The 19,275-nt window shown below is 41.2% G+C and overlaps 1 protein-coding gene and 1 long non-coding RNA gene across 4 annotated transcripts in view; one reads left to right on the top strand and one right to left on the bottom strand.

Moving 5' to 3' along the window:
- Positions 1-1,359: 1,359 nt before the first annotated feature.
- The window catches only part of PDZRN4 (PDZ domain containing ring finger 4), a gene marked incomplete at its 3' end in the record, with an annotated part of 356,800 nt that continues 338,884 nt past the window's right edge, over positions 1,360-19,275 (bottom strand). For all 3 annotated transcript variants that reach the window (XM_034769481.1, XM_034769488.1, XM_034769499.1), the window contains 4 exon segments: positions 1,360-1,476; positions 4,807-4,908; positions 14,389-14,451; positions 17,557-17,655. In XM_034769481.1, the coding sequence (XP_034625372.1) occupies positions 1,360-1,476; positions 4,807-4,908; positions 14,389-14,451; positions 17,557-17,655 (381 nt within the window).
- LOC117876930 lies at positions 1,743-7,092 on the top strand. Its single transcript, XR_004645579.1, has 3 exons — positions 1,743-2,216; positions 4,732-5,046; positions 6,463-7,092. It is a non-coding gene; the product is annotated as an uncharacterized LOC117876930 (long non-coding RNA).

Raw genomic sequence — 19,275 nt, 5'->3', positions numbered from 1 at the left:
TATCAGGTTTAATATTGGGGGGCATGAGGACAGAAAAAAGCAACAAATAGAGAAACGTAAGTGTTTACTATTTATGAAACCATTATCTCAAATCCCCATTACAAAAATTCAAGTTTTTTAAAATAAAGAGTTTAAGGTGTTTCAATAGCACCGGGATGGGATGGGACTCGGGAGTGCTTGGCACTCATCGGCAGGTAAGGTTGGGAGGAGAAACAGATCAGGAGGGGCCTGTTCTCCCAGGTGCAGCCTCCCACTCCCTGCGGCCTGTAACTGCAGCAGTTGGTGGGTTTGGTAGGTTCCCTGCCCATTTTGTTCCTCCACTGTGCAGCCGCAGCATCAACCAAGTACAGTTTCCCTTCCCTATGCAGGCATGCTGTGCTGTCCAGTGGGAAGCCTGCAAAAGGGGAGCTGGGATTGCAATTTTGAGCAAGTAAAAATCTGGATGGAAACTGGAAAAATCCAAATATTGGATTTTTTGAAACCCAGGAATTTTTCAGGGAAAAAAAAAAAAAAAGGAAAATGAAGGGTTCTACTTCAATGACAAACTAGATGGGACTCTTAAAATAGGTCTGTTCTGAAAACATCTAGTCTGACATCCTGCATAACACTGGCCATAGAACTTTCTCAAAATAATTCCTGTTTGAACTTGAGCACATCTTTTGGAAAAATATCCAATATCGATTTCAAGATGTCCAGTGATGGAAAATCCGCCATGATCCTTGGTAAATTGTTCCAATGTTTAATTACTCTCACTGTTAAAAAATTATTTCCAGTCTGAATTTGTCTAGCTTCAACTTCCAGCCACTGGATTGTGTTATACTTTTGCCTGCTAGACTGAAGAGTCCATAATCAAATATTTGTTTCCCAGGTAGGTACTTCTAGACTGTCATCTTGTAATATACATAGTACTATATAGTTGCAGTGCACTATATTAGGCAGTAATTTACATAGCAATATATGTACCATATCTTGTACAATATGTCCATATTGTCTTTATCACAATGGGGCCCTGTCCTGGCTATGGCCTTGACAGGTGACTCTGATATAATTCATAAATAAAAAGTGACAATACACAAGACCCTGTATGTAAAAGGGCTTGTAATATTGTGCTGAGAGAAAATGCAGAATCAGTGCTTTACTCCTCTCACATTCTGCTAAAATGTTACCCTCTCACATCCAGCCTAAACATTTATTTCTAAAATGTTTCCTTATCGAGAATGAACTGCAGTTCAGAGCATCCTCATGACAAAGTGCTATCAAAGCCTTTGATTCCATTTTTTGACTTATCATTTCATTCTCTCTTAATAGAAAAATACACCTAGCAAAATTTCCAATGATACATTTTAGTGTCACTCCTACCTGCTCCACCTCATTGGCTGTGAACTGCATTACTTCATTATGCTGTTCTTCCAACATTTCCAAGTTTAACTCCTCTAAGAATTCATTCCTTTCATCATCCAGCCACCCTTCCTCCAGCTGCAAAAGAATACATTAGTACATTGCATTATGTTAGTGGGGATGCATGCTAAAATAGGGTAAACCCAAATGGCAATGCCTGACTAGTTCTTTTTATCATAATGATTCTCTTCAGAATACCAGGTTCCCATAGTTTGCCTCTCCAAAAAGAAGAAAAAGATGATAACAAAACAAAACACAGGGACTCTTAGGCCTTTTATCCTTTCTTGAAACAGTATGACTGATTTTCTCTCATAATGAAGGAGATTGCACAGCACAGAGCATTATTTCCTTTCAAAATGTATGAAAGGCATACCACGTAATCCTGGAGCTGTCATATTCATTACCTCCAAGAGCCCCAATGTTAAAAGAACTGCAATGATACTAATAGGGCCATGAGATAATTGGGCTCTTTCCTCCTTTAACAACTTCCACCCCAGGGTTGTGTCCCAGTGCCTGAACCTCAACAGCACCTTCACACTGGGTTTCCATCACATTTCTCTTACTGCTCTTCCACGTGAATGAACTAACAAACAAAAAGGGGGTGGGAGCACTGACTGATGCAATGACTAAACTTCTTTGTTCTTCGGCTCTATCTTTGAACTGACTTTTTTTTTTTTTTTTTAAAGATTAAAACATTACTTTCATATTCGTTGAAGACAGTATTATAAAAAGAGGAAAATGGAGGCCTACTATTTCAGTCAAGTTAATGAGATGTGGCTGTACACACATACAGTATTATGTGCATGGGCGTGTCAACAGTAAGTCTCCATTTGTGTTTCTGTTCCCTTTCCAGATGGCATGCTGGGGTAAAAAAGGAAAATACTATCACTAGAAGGGGAATGAAGTAGTGTTGAATGCCTGCTAATGGCAGTGTTTTAGGGGCAGAAACAGGTAACAGAAGGAAGGTGACAGAGCTGGGGAGGGCAGAAATTAAAATATTAATTAAACTACTCTAGCGTCTGAGAAAATATCAAGTTACCTGTAAAATTTTATGGACATCACAGAAGCTAGAAACAGTGTAATTGTATGCAACAATGCAACATAGAACTAAATTCTTTTGTGTTGTAAACAGGGACAACTCAATTGAAGCCAATGGACCTTTGGCCCAGAGATACTAATTGCTTAAAACAACAAGCAAGCTAAAAAAAAAAAAAAAAAAAAAAAAATCCCTCCACAAACCAGCCAAACATTAGACAGGTATAAAATGTTGATTGACATTCTGTGGCACTTTTTACCATATTATGGTATCTACTTAGAACATCAATGTTGAGGTTTCATTCATGGTTTTTCAAATGCTTTTATTTGTTAGGTATAGTCAACCCTTTGACCTTATAAAGAATATAAACTCCCAAGTTTCACAGCACAAGCAAACCACTAACTGCCTTGGATTAGGAAGAAATTTCCCCTATGGGCAGATAATTCAGCAATTGTCCTTCGGAGGATTTTTATAGCTTCCTTGCAAACATCTGGTGCTGACCACCGTTGTGGACAGGACACTGCAGTAGATGGAGCACCGGTCTGGTCTGATCCAATATGGCAATATGTGCACTGATGCATGTGCGTGTGCACACACACCTTTGTTTCACACGGTTATTTGTGTATGTTTCTTGTATGCTCAGTTTTTAATATTAACTGATTAATAATCAATGCTAACTAGTCAGAGAAGCTTGTCTTGTTAGTTATTGGATGTGGCCAGCAGTCAGTCCTTGAAACAGTGCCACTACGAGTTCTTTCTAAAAGAAAGCTTCAAAGATTAGGACTTAATCCTGCCCTTTTTTCTCCAGTGAGTGTTTGCCTTAGTAAGGGCTTGTCTACAAATGAAAGCATTACCAGTTATACCAGTATAATTATAGTTAACTATAATTATACTGGTATATAGTTAAACCGATATATTATACCAGTATAAACCCCCCTTGTGGACACTCTTATTCCGGAATAAGTATGGCTATTTTCAAATTTGCTTAACCCCCTTCCAATATGACATAAGATAAACTGAAAACTGGCCCTCATATATTGGAATTAGAGTGTCCACATGAGGACTTATACCGGTATAACTAGATCAGTTTAAACTCACATCTTGGCTTGTACTGGTATAACATTCCGATGAAGACAAGCTCTGAGGAAGGCGGGATCAGATCTTTTGTTGGGTTTCTACGACTGGGTCTGGCAGGTGGATCCCTGTCCCTGCAAGAGCCCCACTGAAATGAAATTAAAAAAAAAAATAGCTAGAATCCTCACACAAATCTTTGAAAAGCTTCCAAAGGGTCTCTAGACCAAGAAGGGATATAACCTAGCTACTTACACCTGAGGTGAATAGCTTAACTCTGCCTTAATATATAGCCAGTTTTCTAGGAGCCATTTAGAAAGGCTAAGAACATAAAGGAAATATGCAAGATCAAATTTCAGCATATAACTACCGGATTCAAGCCAGGATTCTGGGTGACACTGAGTTACATTTATTCAATTTAATGTGAAGAGAATATGTAGTCACCAAGTCTGAAAAAATCAGATCAATAATATGAGAGACAAATGGTAACATAACCGACTTCGCTTGGACTGCTGACAGATGGAGAGAAGAGTGACAATGTAATGTCCTTTTCTGCTTTGTGGTGGAATATAAAAGGAAGCAGAAATAATCCTCTCTTTCCTCTCCTTTACCTTGATGATTAGCCTGACATCTCCCACTGCAAAGATATAAAAAAATTTCTTTGCAAGGCATCGGTTTTGTTTAAAAGCCGGAAGTATATTTTAAAATTGTGTGGGAAAAATATCTATTTCCTATTAAATAATTTGTACTTGACGAGAAACCTCATGCGACCAGTTTCCCTTGAAAACAGTTAGATAGGAGTAGGTTTGCTGAATAGCATTGTCATCAAATGCCCATTATCAAGATCTAACTGGAGAGTTTACTGAAACATTGCTTAAAAAAATAATCCTCACCCAGGGCCCACTTCAATCCTGCCACAAGCAGGTGCAAACCATAGAAGAGTGTGAATTTAGTCCCAGAAATCAGTAAGAATCATCAACCAATAAATATGTCTTTTTGAAGTTCCACTTCACATTTAGTTAAGTATCACATTAGTACTAGATAATCAACTGTATTTATATGTATGTATATTGTATTTACTTGCAAAGAATCTTTTAGCAAGTACAATAGTAAACAAACTCCTAGTAATATAATGTTATTTTTCTCCTGAGGCTACAGATTGGCAAAGATCTTTAATTATATTTTTCTCATTTTTTTTCATGAACCTCTGCAATCCTGTTTTTCAGTGTTCATTTCTTATGGATGACAATGACTGTACACTATAACCCAGCTCCTGGCTCAGTGCATCTATTTATTCTAACCTGCATCTCTGGTCTTGCAACCAGCAACACAATTTTCTTGCATTCATCACTGGAGAGCAATGCCACCGCCTCCTCCCGATTCTGGACATCTTGGCCATTTATCTAGAAAACAAATGAAAGTGGCACATTAGTTTCCATTTCCACAAAGCAACACACAATAAAGGGCAAATATCAGCTCATTTGTGGTAAATGTATGGACAATGAAACTCACACAATGGGCTCATCTTCAGCTCCTCAGTGGTAAGTGCCTTCACTCAATTATACGTTTACTGTAAGAGCTGTATCGATCGTTGAAGGATGGCAGACATCAGAGGAAGCAGTTATGTTCATAAATGTCCAACCTGCGCCCTAGCAACATACATCTAGCAACACAATTAACCAGCCCCTGACAGGTGACGTTCATCTTTCTCCGTTCAGAGTAATGGAAGTGTCACTCTGAGATAATAGTGCTGGTGGAAGCAAGACTGGTAATACTACAGCTGAAATCAGTCATATTGTATGCTTGTAGAGAGCCAATTAGAGAGCTACAGTATTATCTCTCACCAGGCAATACTTACAGGCCACTGCTGATTGCTATTTCATTTAATCATTTTATATTTGTGTGTGAGACTTGGTGTCCAGAACCACACAAAACATCCCCATTGGGATAATCAAAATAAAAAATGAATCATCTGTAAAAACCGGTTTTCTCTCCAACTTCTCTCTGCAATTCTGCCTTTGTGTTAAAAACAATCATACGAATAACTATACCTTAATGTATAGATTTTACAGGCCCATTCAACTCTACCTAAAAATGCTGTTTAAGAAAAATCAAGTTTCAAATAAAAAGCATTTTTTTCCCTAAAAATAACATACTTTGTTTGTTTCACAGCACAAGTGGATTTTCCTCACTGTGCCAAACTGCATTGTCAAAAAATGTTTAATCCATCTGTAAAGTAATGGGGACAGGCTGGAGGGCAAAGGATTTTAATAATTTCATAGAATAAAAAGGTTTTCCCATATCCAACCTGGTTAATCCATCTCCTTTTTCAGGGGTTCAGTTTCAAAGCTAGTAGCAGGAACTTCCTGGTAGAAAAATACCAAGCAAATGTGCATGTGCACCACCTGAACACATTGCTTTGAAAAACCAGTTTTAGTTTAGACTAAATAAAACCACAAATATGCACTGAGTGTTTGCTTGGTTATCACCAAAATCTTTGAGATTCCTCCATGGAGATGTGGAGGGAGCAAAGTGTGGACTGCAGGAGAAATGATACCCACTTCCTTGTACACAGCTGTCCTCATCAATATACAGATACAGGCATATACAGAGACCAAGGACCAGATGCCTCAGCTAGCGTAAATTGGCATAGCTCTGTGGTACCAATGTCAGTTTATAACAGCTGAGGATCTGGCCCATAAGGTCTCAGCATGCATCTTGAGCTGAGCGGCTTAGTGGCTCAAGACAGATCATTACATGCTAGAACCTGTAGTAGCTGCAGGCTGCACTATCATAGTAAAGATAAAAGTGACTCCAATATGCCTCATTTTATCACCAATTAGTTGCCTATGTGGCCCTCATTTATGCAGAGTTTGATGTCCACGGATGAAATCAAACAAGGACTAACCAAGATCTATGGGATCTTCCTTGTACAGTCTATTCTCTTTATTTTACAGTGCGTGCTGTGTGAGGTAAACGGACTATTCTCAGCTACTTAAGAAGACTATATAGGAGACAGGAGTTGCTGTATGTAGTATGCTAGTATTTTAATTATCCGGGAAAACATGAGGAAAGCTGCTATATTACTGTGAAAAGTATAAAAGCAAGCATCCCCAAAGCTGTGTTCTCCAGACCTGAATGCAATCCCTTTGTAATGATATTGTCATCTTCCATTTCTCTGAGTTATCTCATCCATAAGAGTGGATGGAGGGTCAGTGTGCCATCGGCTATGAAAGAAAACCCCACATAACTCACTTGGTGTTAATCTTAATGATCAAACTTCCGGCTACATATCAGCACTGACATTCAAGTAATGCTATTAGTCTACAAAAATGCAATAGAATTACCTACAGTCTTCTCTCACCTCTGGAGTCTTCACTCACAAGTGAATTGAGTTTGATGGTCTCAAACTAATATCTATTAGCTGTCTGCCTATACTGTGCCTGGCACTATAATTCACCCAGAAATGTTAAAAAGAAAAGAAAGTGGCATGGAATGAATCTATCATCTACTTAAAATACATTAAAATGCCTTAAAGATGTGAGTCCAGAGTTTTAGTCTTGTTGAAAAAACAACAAGAATTCATTTCAAATGTAGTTTTTTATTAAAAAAAAATAAAAGGAAAATCACCAACATATGTTGTTCATTGTTCTTGGAGGACTGATTATAGACAGATGTAGAAGCCAGTTCATTTGCTTTTCAATTCCTAATCATATCTCTACATAATCTCACCAAACTAAAGGACTGTTGTCCTTTTGCAGTTATACAAACATTCTTTGTGGGCAATTCTAATACAGTGAATTTTTTTTACACACACATTCTGGACAATACAGAAAATAAAATAAGAGCTCCTACATGAGCCCTGACATCAAAATGTAACTTATTTCCTTTTTGAAATAAAGGCCACTTTAGACAGCCATCTTGTAGATCTTATTGTGCGCTGGAGATTAGTTTGATTCCCAAAGCCAATACTGAGATAAAAAATATAGCTATGGTTTTCAGCAAATATGTTTCCTGTGGAAATGGAAAGATTGGAGGGATGGAATCAGATTGATTTTGCAAAATTCAGAAAAACTCATGTGCCTAAATTAATTATTGGCAGTTACAGAGCTGTTTGTGAAGATGCAACTTGCCATTACCAGCAATTACCACTAGGGGCATTCGTAAAAAGAGGTCGAAGTACAAGGAAAGTTGCCTTGAAATGAAGGGAGGGAACTGAAAAACACCAATATAACAACAAGAGGAATTCTGAACTTCTGATTTTGGTAGTGGCAATCCATGATTTCTCTGAAACTTCCTCTCTGTAAGTCCAAACTGAAATCCACTGTCATTCTAGCTATTTTCCTCTTTTTACAGTTAAACTACCCTCTTTCCTGACCTAAATACCTACCCATAATTTGCCCTTTGACTGAGCTGGGAGGAGATAGATTTCATTCGAGCCTGTAAGACTTTCATTAAAGGGACATTCTCAGATTCAAAAATCTTTGTCCCAGGAGGAAACCAGCTTCTTTCAGTGCTGAAAACTTGTAATCAAGTCATTGCCCACTCCTGACTTTGCCTTCCCCAAGGTTGGAGTTTAGTCTCTCTCCCAACACACCTGTTATTCACTGTCCCAGACAGTAGTTTTGAGACTAGCAGGTCTTAAATAAAAAGGTGGGGTTACATCACAATTTTGTACAGTAGTTCAAACTAGCTAATGTGTAATGTCTGCTTGTTAAAAAGAAAGTGAAACACATTCCTTTTTGAATACCAGTTTGGCTAACATTTCTTCTCATCCCAAACACACACAAATCAGTCAGTTCTCCCCGTAAGTACCCACTTGTGAATCACAGGACTGGAAGGGACCACGAGAGGTCATCTAGTCCAGTGCCCTGCACTCATGGCAGGACTAAATAGATCTAGTCCATCCCTGACAGGTGTTTGTATAACCTGCTCTTAAAAATCTCCAATGATGGAGATTCCACAGCCTCCCTTGACAATTTGTACCAGTGCTTAACCACCTTGACAGTTAGGAAGTTTTTCCTAATGTCCAACCTAACCCTCCCTGGCTGCAATTTAAGCCCATTGTGAACAATTTTTCTCCCTCTTCCTTGTAACAAACTTTTATGTGCTTGAAAACTGTTATGTCCCCTTCTCAGAATGGGAGTGTTGTTGGTTTGCCCATTGCCCATAAAATATTATGCACCTAAATCTTCAGTTTGTCTAACAAAACACTTGTAGGCCAGCTGTTGGGCTACAGAGTGCTCTTACTACCTGCCCACGTTGGGCCAGCTCAGCTGGGTTGTATAGCTTGGTGTGGGCCCAAATCTGAGGCTCTGCTCCTTCCCCAAACTCTTTGCCACTTGCTTGACAAGGAAGGGGAGACCTATGCATAAATCCTCTGTGGTCCTCACACAGTGCTTCCATCTCTCATGATTTTATTGCAAGTCCCACGATATTTGCTGTATTTCTTAATGCCTCAACTCCTGGAGTTAGGTGAGAATGTCAGTTTTCATTAACAACCAGCATCAATTTCTCCCCCTTCTGGTCACAGAGGAAAGCTTGAAAACGTGAGCCCAAAGGCTCCAACCCCAGAAGGCACATAAAAATCAACCAAAATGTATTATTTTTAAAATTTCGTGATTTTAAGGCTAATCTCATGATTCTGGGGGGAATGACTCATGATTTTTAAACACTTGGGGTTGGCAATGCTCTTCACTACATCTGTAAAATGTTATTTGGGCAAAAAAGATTGAGCAGAATCTATTTAAATCAGAGATACAAGGTACCTTTTGATAGAATACAGGTACAAATACTGTCCTACTTAGTTTCTAATCTATTTTACTTTCAGGTTCTCATGTATTAGCAATACTGAGTTGCGAACCCTCCAGAGGGAATATTTGTTTCCACTGGATCTTAAAAATAATAATGAAAAAATGTTGGTCTGAGGAATTCTAAAAAAGCTTATTTTTATAAAGGCTAAGTCTGGGGCCAAATTTAACCTCAGAGTATCCCTTTAATGCCATTCTGTTGTTCAGACAGATTTTCTACAGCAGCATGACTGCCTATCTCCTGTATTATTTGCAGTGTTGGGAAAGAAGAACCCACAGGTTAGTTCCTTAACATGGAGAACATAAGAATGGCCATAGTGGGTCAGATCAATGGTCCATCTAGCCCACTATCTTGTCTCTGATGGTGGCCAATCCCAGGTGCTTCAGAGGGGATGAACAGGCCACGTTATCATCGAGGGAGCTATCCCCTGTCATCCACTCCCAGCTTCTGGTGGTCAGAGGCTAGGGAAACCCAGAATATGGGGTTTAATCCCTGATAATCTTGCTTAGTAGCCATTGATGGATTTATCTGCCTTGAATTCTTTTTTGAACCTATTCATATATTTGACCTTCACAACATCCCCTGGCAATGAGTTCCACAGGTTGACTTTGCATTGTGTGAAGATGTACTTTCTTTTGTTGTTTCAAGCTTGCTGCCTATTAATTTAATTGGATAACCCCATGGTCTTGTATTAGGTGAAAGAGTAAATAACTTTTCCTTATTCACTTTCTCCACACCTTTATGATTTTATAGATCTCTGTAATAGTCCCCCTTAGTCATCTCTTTTCCAAGATGAAAAGTCCCATCTTTTTAATCTCTACTCCAGGGGTAGGCAACCTATGGCATGCGTGCCAAAGGCAGAACGTGAGCTGATTTTCAGTGGCACTCACACTGCCCAGGTCCTGGCCACCAGTCCAGGGGGCTCTGCATTTTAATTTAATTTTAAATGAAGCTTCTTAAACATTTTAAAAACCTTATTTACTTTACATACAACAATAGTTTATGTTATATATTATAGACTTATAGAAAGAGACCTTCTAAAAACGTTAAAATGTATTACTGGCACGCGAAACCTTAAATCAGAGTGAATAAATGAAGACTCGGCACACCACTTCTGAAAGGTTGCTGACCCCTGCTCTACTCATATGGAAGCTGTTCCATATCCATTATCATTTTGGTTGCCCTTCTCTATACTTTTTCCAATTCTAATATATGTTTTGTGACATGGGGCAACCAGAGCTGCATGCAGTATTCAAACTGTGAGCATACCATAGATTTATATAGTGGCATTATGATATTATCTGTCTTATTATCTATTCCTTTCCTAATGGTTCCTAACATTATGTTAGCTTTTTTGACTGCTGCTACACATTGAGCAGAAGTTTTCAGAGAACTATCCATGACGACTCCAAGATCTCTTTCTTGAGTGATAACAGCTAATTTAGATCTTGTCATTTTGTATATATAGTTGGGATTATGTTTTCCAAGGTGCATTACTTTGCATTTATCAAATAGAATTTCATCTGCCATTTTGTTGCCTAGTCGTCCAGTTTTGTGAGATCCCTTTGTAATTCTTTGCAATCTGCTTTGGACTTAACTTTGGAGTAATTCTGTATCATCGCAAATTTTGCCACCTCACCTTACTCTGTTTCCCAGATCATTTATGAATATGTTGAACAGCACTGGTGCCAGTACAGATCCCTGGGGGACACCACTATTTACCTCTCTCCATTCTAAAAATGGACCATTTATTCCTATGATTTGTTTCCTGTCTTTTAACAGTTACTGATCTATGTGAGGCCCTTCCTTCTTATCCCATGATAGCTTACTTTGCTTAAGAGCCTTTGGTGAGGGACCTTGTCAAAGACTTTCTTAGGGTATGTCTACACAGCTAGACACTCCCAGCTGGCCTGTGCCAGCTGACTCAGGCTTATGGGGCTCGGGCTGCAGGGATGTTTTATTTCTGTGCTTGGGGAGGGGTTCTAGGTCTCTGCAAGGCGGGAGGATCCCAGAGCCTGGTTGTCTACACAGCAATGAAACAGTTTTGCAGCCTGAGTCCTGCGAGCCTGAATTGGCTGGCATGGGCCAGCCGCAGGTTTTTCTTTGCTGTGTAGATGTACCCTGAAAGTCCAAGTACTATTTATCCACTGGATCACCCATGTCCCATGTTTGTTGACCCCCCTCAAAGAATTCTAATAGATTGGTGAGGCAAGATTTCCCTTTACAAAAGCTGCGTTGATCTTCCCAACAAATGGTGGTCATCTGTGTGTATGATAATTCTGTTCTTTACTATAATTTCAACCAATTTGCCTGGTACTGAAGAACTACTTGCACGAACAATGATTGTACTTTTTGTGAATATCATTTTGTGAGAGGGCCTTGCTAGATAAATATGTAGAGAGAGCTGACACTAACCACTCCTTAGGCTTTAGAGCATTTTTTATTCCTGCTGTTATTGTTGAAGGCAACTGATAGTGAGGCCTGCTGACAGGCACTGTGCTTTATTTGAGAAATGCAGCTCAAATCTGGAGGGGCAGAACAATCTGAGGGCTTGTTTACACAGAGCCGCAGTCCAGACTACAGAAGTTTGAATTGCAAAGAGCACTAATATGTTGTGCTCTAATGCCCCTTCTAGACTCTCTTGGTGAGAACTAAAAGGTACCTAGTTCATGAACTCTGTTAACTCTGTTACCTTTTAGTTTGCACCAGTAGGGTTTATTTTGTGGGGGGTGGGGGGAGTGGAGGCAAAAGCATGGCACGTTAGAGAGCTCTATAATTTACATCCCTGTAGTGTGGACTGTGGCGCCATGTAGAAACCCCTGGATCATCAGAAACGAAGAATAAAAAGAGTACAGTAACTCCTCACTTAATGTTGCAGTTATGTTCCTGAAAAATGCAACTTTAAGTGAAACAATGTTAATGTAAATGCGGAGGGTTAGGTTTGGTTCCAAGGAAATTTGGAGACATGGCGCTTCCCCGCTCCTGCCCCTCCTTCCCAGAAAGTCCTAAGCGCCGCCAAACAGCTGTTTAGCAGCGTTCAGGATTTTCTGGGAGGGAGTGGGAGGAGTGGAGACGTGGGGCTTTTCTGCTCCTCCCCCTTCCTCCGAGCACTTCGCGCTTAGGACTTTCTGGGAGTGAGGAGCAGGAGCGGGGAAGTGCTGCGTCTCCCCTCCTCCCCCTCCCTCTCAGAAAGTCCTAAGCACCACCAGACGGGGGGGAAGCGCTGGGAGGGAGGGGGAGGAGGCGGAGAAGTGGAACTTGTGCAATGCTCCTTTGTAAAGTCGATTCTCTTCCACAGAATCTTACAAGCAGGCAGCCAAACGACGTTATAAGGGAGCATTGCACAACTTTAAACGAGCATGTTCCCTAATTGAGCAGGGACATAACATTGAAACATTAAGTGCGACAACGTTAAATGAGGAGTTACTGTAATTGGCTGAATGATGGACCACCAGCGAAATCAGAAAGGTTCAGTTATAAGTGGTGGAGAGAGAAAAGAACAGACATCAGGTAAGCCCCCCTGCCCCCCAGAACATTAAGGAACGGCCTTTAGAATCACAATCTCAAAAGCTTCTGATCCATGCTTAATATTACTCTAAGTCAGAGGTCCCCAAACTGTGGGGCAAAAAGAATGAAAATTGTTGACGCCTGTGACCCAACAATTATATTTTTTGACTAGAGTTTTCATAAAATACATTCTTGCTTATTCCACTTTACATAACTCACACTAGACACTGGCCTTAGTAAGCCTATGGCAAGGAGTGTGGGAGGTAGGGCAGAGGGTGGGGTGCGGGGGTGAGGGCTTTGTCTGGGGGTGAGGGCTCTAGGGTGGAGCTGGGGATGAGGGGTTCAGGGTGCAAGAGGGGGCTCAGGGGTGGGGCAGAGGGTTGGGATGTGGTGGGGGGTGAGGGCTCAGGCTCTGGGGGCACAGGTTCTGGGGTGGGGCCGGGGATCAGGAGTTTGGGGTGCAGGCAGGTTGCTCTAGGGCTGGGGCCAGAGGACTCTCCCCAGCCCTCTCCCCCCGCCAGCAGCAGCTAGCTCCCCCCACGGGCAGGCAGCACGGAGCTCCAGGGGAAGGGCCTCTCTCTCCCCCTCTGCACGGAGCTCCGGTGGAAGGGTCCCTCTCTCCCTGATGGCAGCAGCGAGCTCCGGGGCCGGGGGAGAGGCCCGCAGCAGCCCTGCAAGCCCCAACTTGCTCCCGTCCCAACTCACCCCAGACCTCTCTCCTCTCCAGGTCCTTGCTGCGCGGCCCTCTAGAGCTGCTGCGCAGCAATGATCGTTATAATTTGAATTAGGAATGTGACCCAGTGCCTGACATTCTGACACCCAATAATGGGTCACAACCCAATACTTCAAAAAACACTGCCCTGGGGGATGCAGAGGAATGTTCGAGGGAGTGGGGGGTGCAGCTGGGGCCTGGGGCAGCCTCCTTGGGAGGGAGCGCAACCCACCTCTGCTCCTGGGTCCGGCTGCTGGCATCCTGGCTGCCGGCTCCGCACCCAGGGCCCTGGCTGTGGCCAAGGCTCCACTCCCGGCCCTGCCCCTTACTCCAGCTCTGGTCCCAGCCTCGGAGCCCTTACCCCTGTCCACCTTTCCCCCGGGAGCCGTGGCCCTGCTCCCAGCTCCAGGGTGGGAGTGGGGAGGGAGAGACAGAACTGAGACAGAGGTAAGCGGGGGCATGAGGTAAAAAGTTTGGGGACCACTGCTCTAAGTTTTACCCAAATGTATGCTATCAGAGAATAATCAGCAATCTTACCCATATTTATGACTGCAGCAGCCCTATTTAGAAAATGACATTGAGATGAACAAGAGAAAAATGAGATTTCTCATAAATATGGCAAAAAAGACATAGGATATGGGGCCATCAGGCAGAGCAAGTTTGTCACTCATTTTTTTCAATACCCGTTCTCTAAATCCCAGCTATTGTCTTAAGAAAAAGACAGACAGTTTTTTCCATGCATCAGAACAACAAAGAGAATTATCATCTCTCATCAATAATCCACAGTGAGAACGGCACTGTACTGTTTTTCAGGAAGGAGCTCAGGGGAAAAAGAGAGTTTATAGACACATACTTGCAGAATGCGGTCTCCTTCTCGGATCCGGCCATCTCTGGCAGCAATGCTGTTTGGATCAACCTGCATAGGACGGTATTCAAAAACTGAGCATGAAAAGATCTTAACTTCAAGCAACTCAATTTGTAGAATTTGTAAAAATGCCATTGTTTACATTGTGGAAAGACAGTTTAAATCTTTATTCAGTCAGATGAACATAGCAGTTCTGCGAATAATCACAGAACCTTGTTATAAAACAAATCTAAATACAGAGAGGGTTGAGCTGGTGTATGATTTTCAGAACAATATTTTTCCACATGACTGTCAAGCACTAACCTTCAGCTGTCATAGAGCAGAGTATTAATGACAGAATTCTTAGGCTCTGGAAATTCACTTTGGGCTGAGGTGATTTTGAAGTCTTGCTAATGAGTGGTTGATATCTCCACACAGCAGGTTTATGTCTGCTTAAGGAGATGGTATAATCTCCTTTTCTGAAGGCATTTATTTTTAAATGATTGTATCAGCTATCAAGGTGTGGATTTTTCAGTTCCCAAAGAATTACAAGAAAAACAAAGAAAGATCTACAGTATAGAGATCATTCATGGATCCTCTACACCGGGTCTGATTTAAGTTGCTTAATTTAAAGTTAGCTTAGCATAAATAGCTATTTAGGGCTCCATTAACAGTTTATCAGAGTCACAATAGCTCATCCTTGAGCAATGACCTGCTCTTCATAGGTGCAATACTATCTATCACCTTTCACTTGATGGTTATCTTAAACCATTTATTTTACCTTGTCATGCCAAGAGCAATTTTTCAACCTAAACATTTTGAGCATTGCATTTGGTTTGCAGGTTACATCTTGTACAGATATTAGATATTATTTTCTTATTGTGCATTGCAGACAAAAAATGAGTCTGAAGAGTTTAATCAAGTATGAAAGACAATATAATTAAATATACTGTGACAAAGTTCCTCCTCTATCTTGGTGGGTCCTGAGCTTATTGGCGGATTTTCTTGCCTCAGAGATTCACCATGTGAGTTGGGGAACAGCCCAGAGACCTTCCCCTGTGGAAGAACCCACAGTCCAGGTCAATTGGGAGGTTTGGGGGGAACCTGGGCCCGCCCTCTACTCCGGGTTCCAGCCCACGGCCCTGTGGACTGCAGCTGTCTATAGTGCCTCTTGTAACAGCTGCATGACAGCTACATCTCCCTGGGCTACTTCCCCATGGCCTCCTCCAAACACCTTCCTTATTCTCAGTACAGGACCTTCCTCCTGGTGTCTGATAACGCTTGTGCTCCTTAGTCCTCCAGCAGCATACCCATACCCTCACCCTCTCCTTACACCTCTTGCTCCTCACACTCACACCACAAACTGAAGTGAGCTCCTTTTAAAACCCAGGTGCTCTGATTAGCCTGCCTTAATTGATTCTAGCAGCTTCTTCTTAATTGGCTCCAGGTTTCCTAATTAGCCTGCCTGTCTTAACTGGTTCTAGCAGGTTCCTGATTACTCTAGTGCAGCCCCTGCTCTGGTCACTCAGGGAACAGAAAACTACTCATCCAGTGACCAGTATATTTGCCCTCTACCAGACTCCTGTACCCCACTGGTCTGGGTCTGTCACAATACACAGTGTTGTTGTAGCTGTGTTGGTCCCAGGATATTAGAGAAACAAGATAGGAGAGGTATCTTTTATTGGTCTAACTTCTATTGGTGAGAGAAAGACAAGCTTTTGAGCTTATACAGAGCTCTTCTGACCTGAAGAAGACCTCAGTGTAAGCTTGAAAGCTTCTCTCTCTCACCAATAGAAGTTGGTCCAATAAAAGATATTACTTCACCCACTTTGTGTCTCTAATAGAATTAAACTTCCTTTGAAGAAAGGGCTGAGAGATTCCAAGCAGAGCAATACCCTCCATTTGGAAAAAGCAACATATTTTAGCTATAAAGGTATAAGATCCCTTTACCTTTTTTCCCCTCACAAGGCCAAACAGATATTAATAGTAGTGCTTATACACCGGTGGGAAGAGTTATTCTTAGCAAGTTTTATACTAATCCCTAATTTTTTATCTAAGGCTGTGGTTTCCACATACTTTGACAGTGTTGGTGGCAGTCACAGAACATTCTTTTTCCATTCCCATTTGTATGTGATTCACTTTATGGCAATGCAGCACAATTCATTCTGCTAAACTCACCCCACTTCTGGCATTCAGATTTTTGTGCTATGTCACCTGAAGGTGACAAATTGTGTATCAAATTCACTCACGGCAATCAACCCCCAGCTTGGACTCAAAATGTTTGTCTTCTTATCTAGAAAAACTGCTCTCTTTAAAATTATTGGAGACTAACATTAAACTAAGGTGCCACAAGTACTCCTGTTCTTTTAACATTAAATTAATGCACCTGAAAGTCTTTCTAAGCCTGATATTGCAAGGTGCTAAATACCTCTTAGAGGGTGCTGAATACTCTCATTTATAATATATATATATGGAGATATACCTATCTCATAGAGCTGGAAGGGACCTTGAAAGGTCATTGAGTTGAGTCCAGTCCCCTGCCTTCACTAGCAGGACCAATTTTTTGCCCCAGATCCCTAAATGGCCCCCTCAAGGATTGAGCTCACAACCCTGGGTTTAGCAGGCCAATGCTCAAACCACTGAGCTGTCCCTCCCCCCCACTTCCCAGTGAAGTAGATGGCAGTTGAGATTGTTCAACACCTCAAGGTGTCAGGATCAGGCCTTCTGTTTGTTAGCTTGTAAAACAAAGAAGAGTGCTAGGACAGACTAGATTTTCTGACAGATTTATCTCACAGATTGTTTTATGCTGTTCCCCTCTTCCTTGAACATATGTGATCATTGTAAAAATACATTAGCCATTGTTATTGTTAACATGACTGCAGTAATGGGAGAACACAGAAGTGTGGAAATCAGAACTTTTGCTGACTTTCCACATATTTGTGGGATTTCATTCAAATTTCAGAGAATGCTCCGATTTTGCACTTTTCCTAATTATGATGTTGTATTTATAGCATCACAATAAACAAATAAGCTGGTAATAATTATATTACTTGGGCAACATAATTTACTCTCCTAATTGAAAGTGACAAGTGCTGGCTGACAGCCAGTATTACTGCAGTCAGGTCTCAGAACACTTGTTTCTATTTTTCCATTGAGTCCCCTCCACCACAACTTTACCTCACTGACATAGATTCCTGTGTCTTCCTCATCATCTGTTCTGTAGCAGACAGTTAGCCCCAGCTTCTCTTGACTGCTAACACGACACAGCTCGACCTCCTATGAGAAAACACACAAACACAGTGTGGCATTTGTCTTGGGAAGAAATTCTGCAGTAGAATGGAGAACTGAGTCACTGAGATTCTCTTGGACAACCATAGAAAAGTTTTAATAATCTCACTCAATACCATACAATATGTCTCCCCATCCACATTATACCTTTCATTTTGTATTAACAATCAAAATATGCAAATCATGGGATGAGTAAATTGTAGCTGCCTTTGGACAGTCTCAGTCTGCAGCATCGTGTTCATTCTTATTAGGAAAACATCACTAATAAATAAAGGAAAGAAGTCTAAATATATTAAAGTTGTAAGCTACATAAGCACAGTTAGGTAAGTCATGCCTAACTCCAAGAAATATAGATTGCACTGATTTTGCAGGATTTTTTGGGGCGAGGGGGCGGCTTTTGGATCATAGGAGCTGCTTACAGTATATTACATAGTCATTTTACTCCTATCACATCAACAACTGATTTACAGGATAGAGGACAGGCTGGCTACTCATCAATCGATCCATCACAAATGAGTGTCACTCTCTTTCACTTGCAAGCTAAGTCATAAAGCAAAGCCACAGCCTTCTGTTAATAACATAATTCATCCCACAGCCAGTTCAGTGCCATAGCTTAATAGTAGGTGTTGTGAGATAATTGATGGATGTGTCAAGGATTATCCTGGGGAGTTGCTGTGGTATCCTCTCTGTGACCCGTGCCACTCTTGTATTCACACACTACTGCAAGGATTTTTGTACAAAATATGCCTTGTGGCTCATCATTTGAAAACTAATAACATTGTGGTTAATATAGTTGTGAAATATATGTAACAATGCTCTATGTGAAATTATGGACACTCACTAATATTATGCTTTAGAGTCTGTGAATAAAAAGTCTACAGACCAGGCATGTCAGGAGGACAGAACAGGTTTTCTCCAGACAAAGGAAACATCTCAAATCAGGTGTGGCCCAAAGTCTATGGTCTGTTGTGGAGGTCTGTTGGGGAAGAACCAGGATGGAGTCTCATCTTCCATACCTCATGTCTCCTTTATTGAGCTTGAACTAATGAACTTTATCTGGGTGCTCTTCAGAAGAATAAATTTCAATGGATCACTGAACTATAAAGAGAGGGGGAGCAAACCCCTAAGTTATTTCACTTTAAGGAGACAAAGAAACCAAGCAATTTGATCTCTGTGAAGAGTCCTGGCCAGTCAAAAGCTGGAAAGAAGATTATGGATGAAAGAAAGCATCCTGAACAAAAACTAGGCTAAGTTTAGATGGGTGTTTTCACTTTTATTTGCCTGTAGCCGTCTTCACCTTTATCTCTTTTACTTGGGATCACTTAGTCCATGCTCTTTTGTTAAAAAATTTGTACTACTTTTGTTATAAATCTTCAACGCTGGGTAAGTTCAGTTGTGTACTTCTAGTAAGCTGACAGGTTGGAATGTTATATTGTCTCTGTAGAGGGATATGAACCTAATACTTTTTCTGTGAGGATCCAGGGAGAGGGACTGCAGGATGATGATTTTGGGCAAATTTGGGACTGAAAGGGTCCTAAGGTCAGAATTCAAGGAGTATCCAAATTGGGCAAAGCCAGGGTGAGACTTGTGGGCTGCTGGCAGGCTGTT

The sequence above is a fragment of the Trachemys scripta genome, chromosome 1, assembly GCF_013100865.1.
Source record: "Trachemys scripta elegans isolate TJP31775 chromosome 1, CAS_Tse_1.0, whole genome shotgun sequence".
NCBI classification, from domain to species: Eukaryota; Metazoa; Chordata; order Testudines; family Emydidae; genus Trachemys; species Trachemys scripta.
This window is presented reverse-complemented; position numbering and strand designations above follow the sequence as displayed.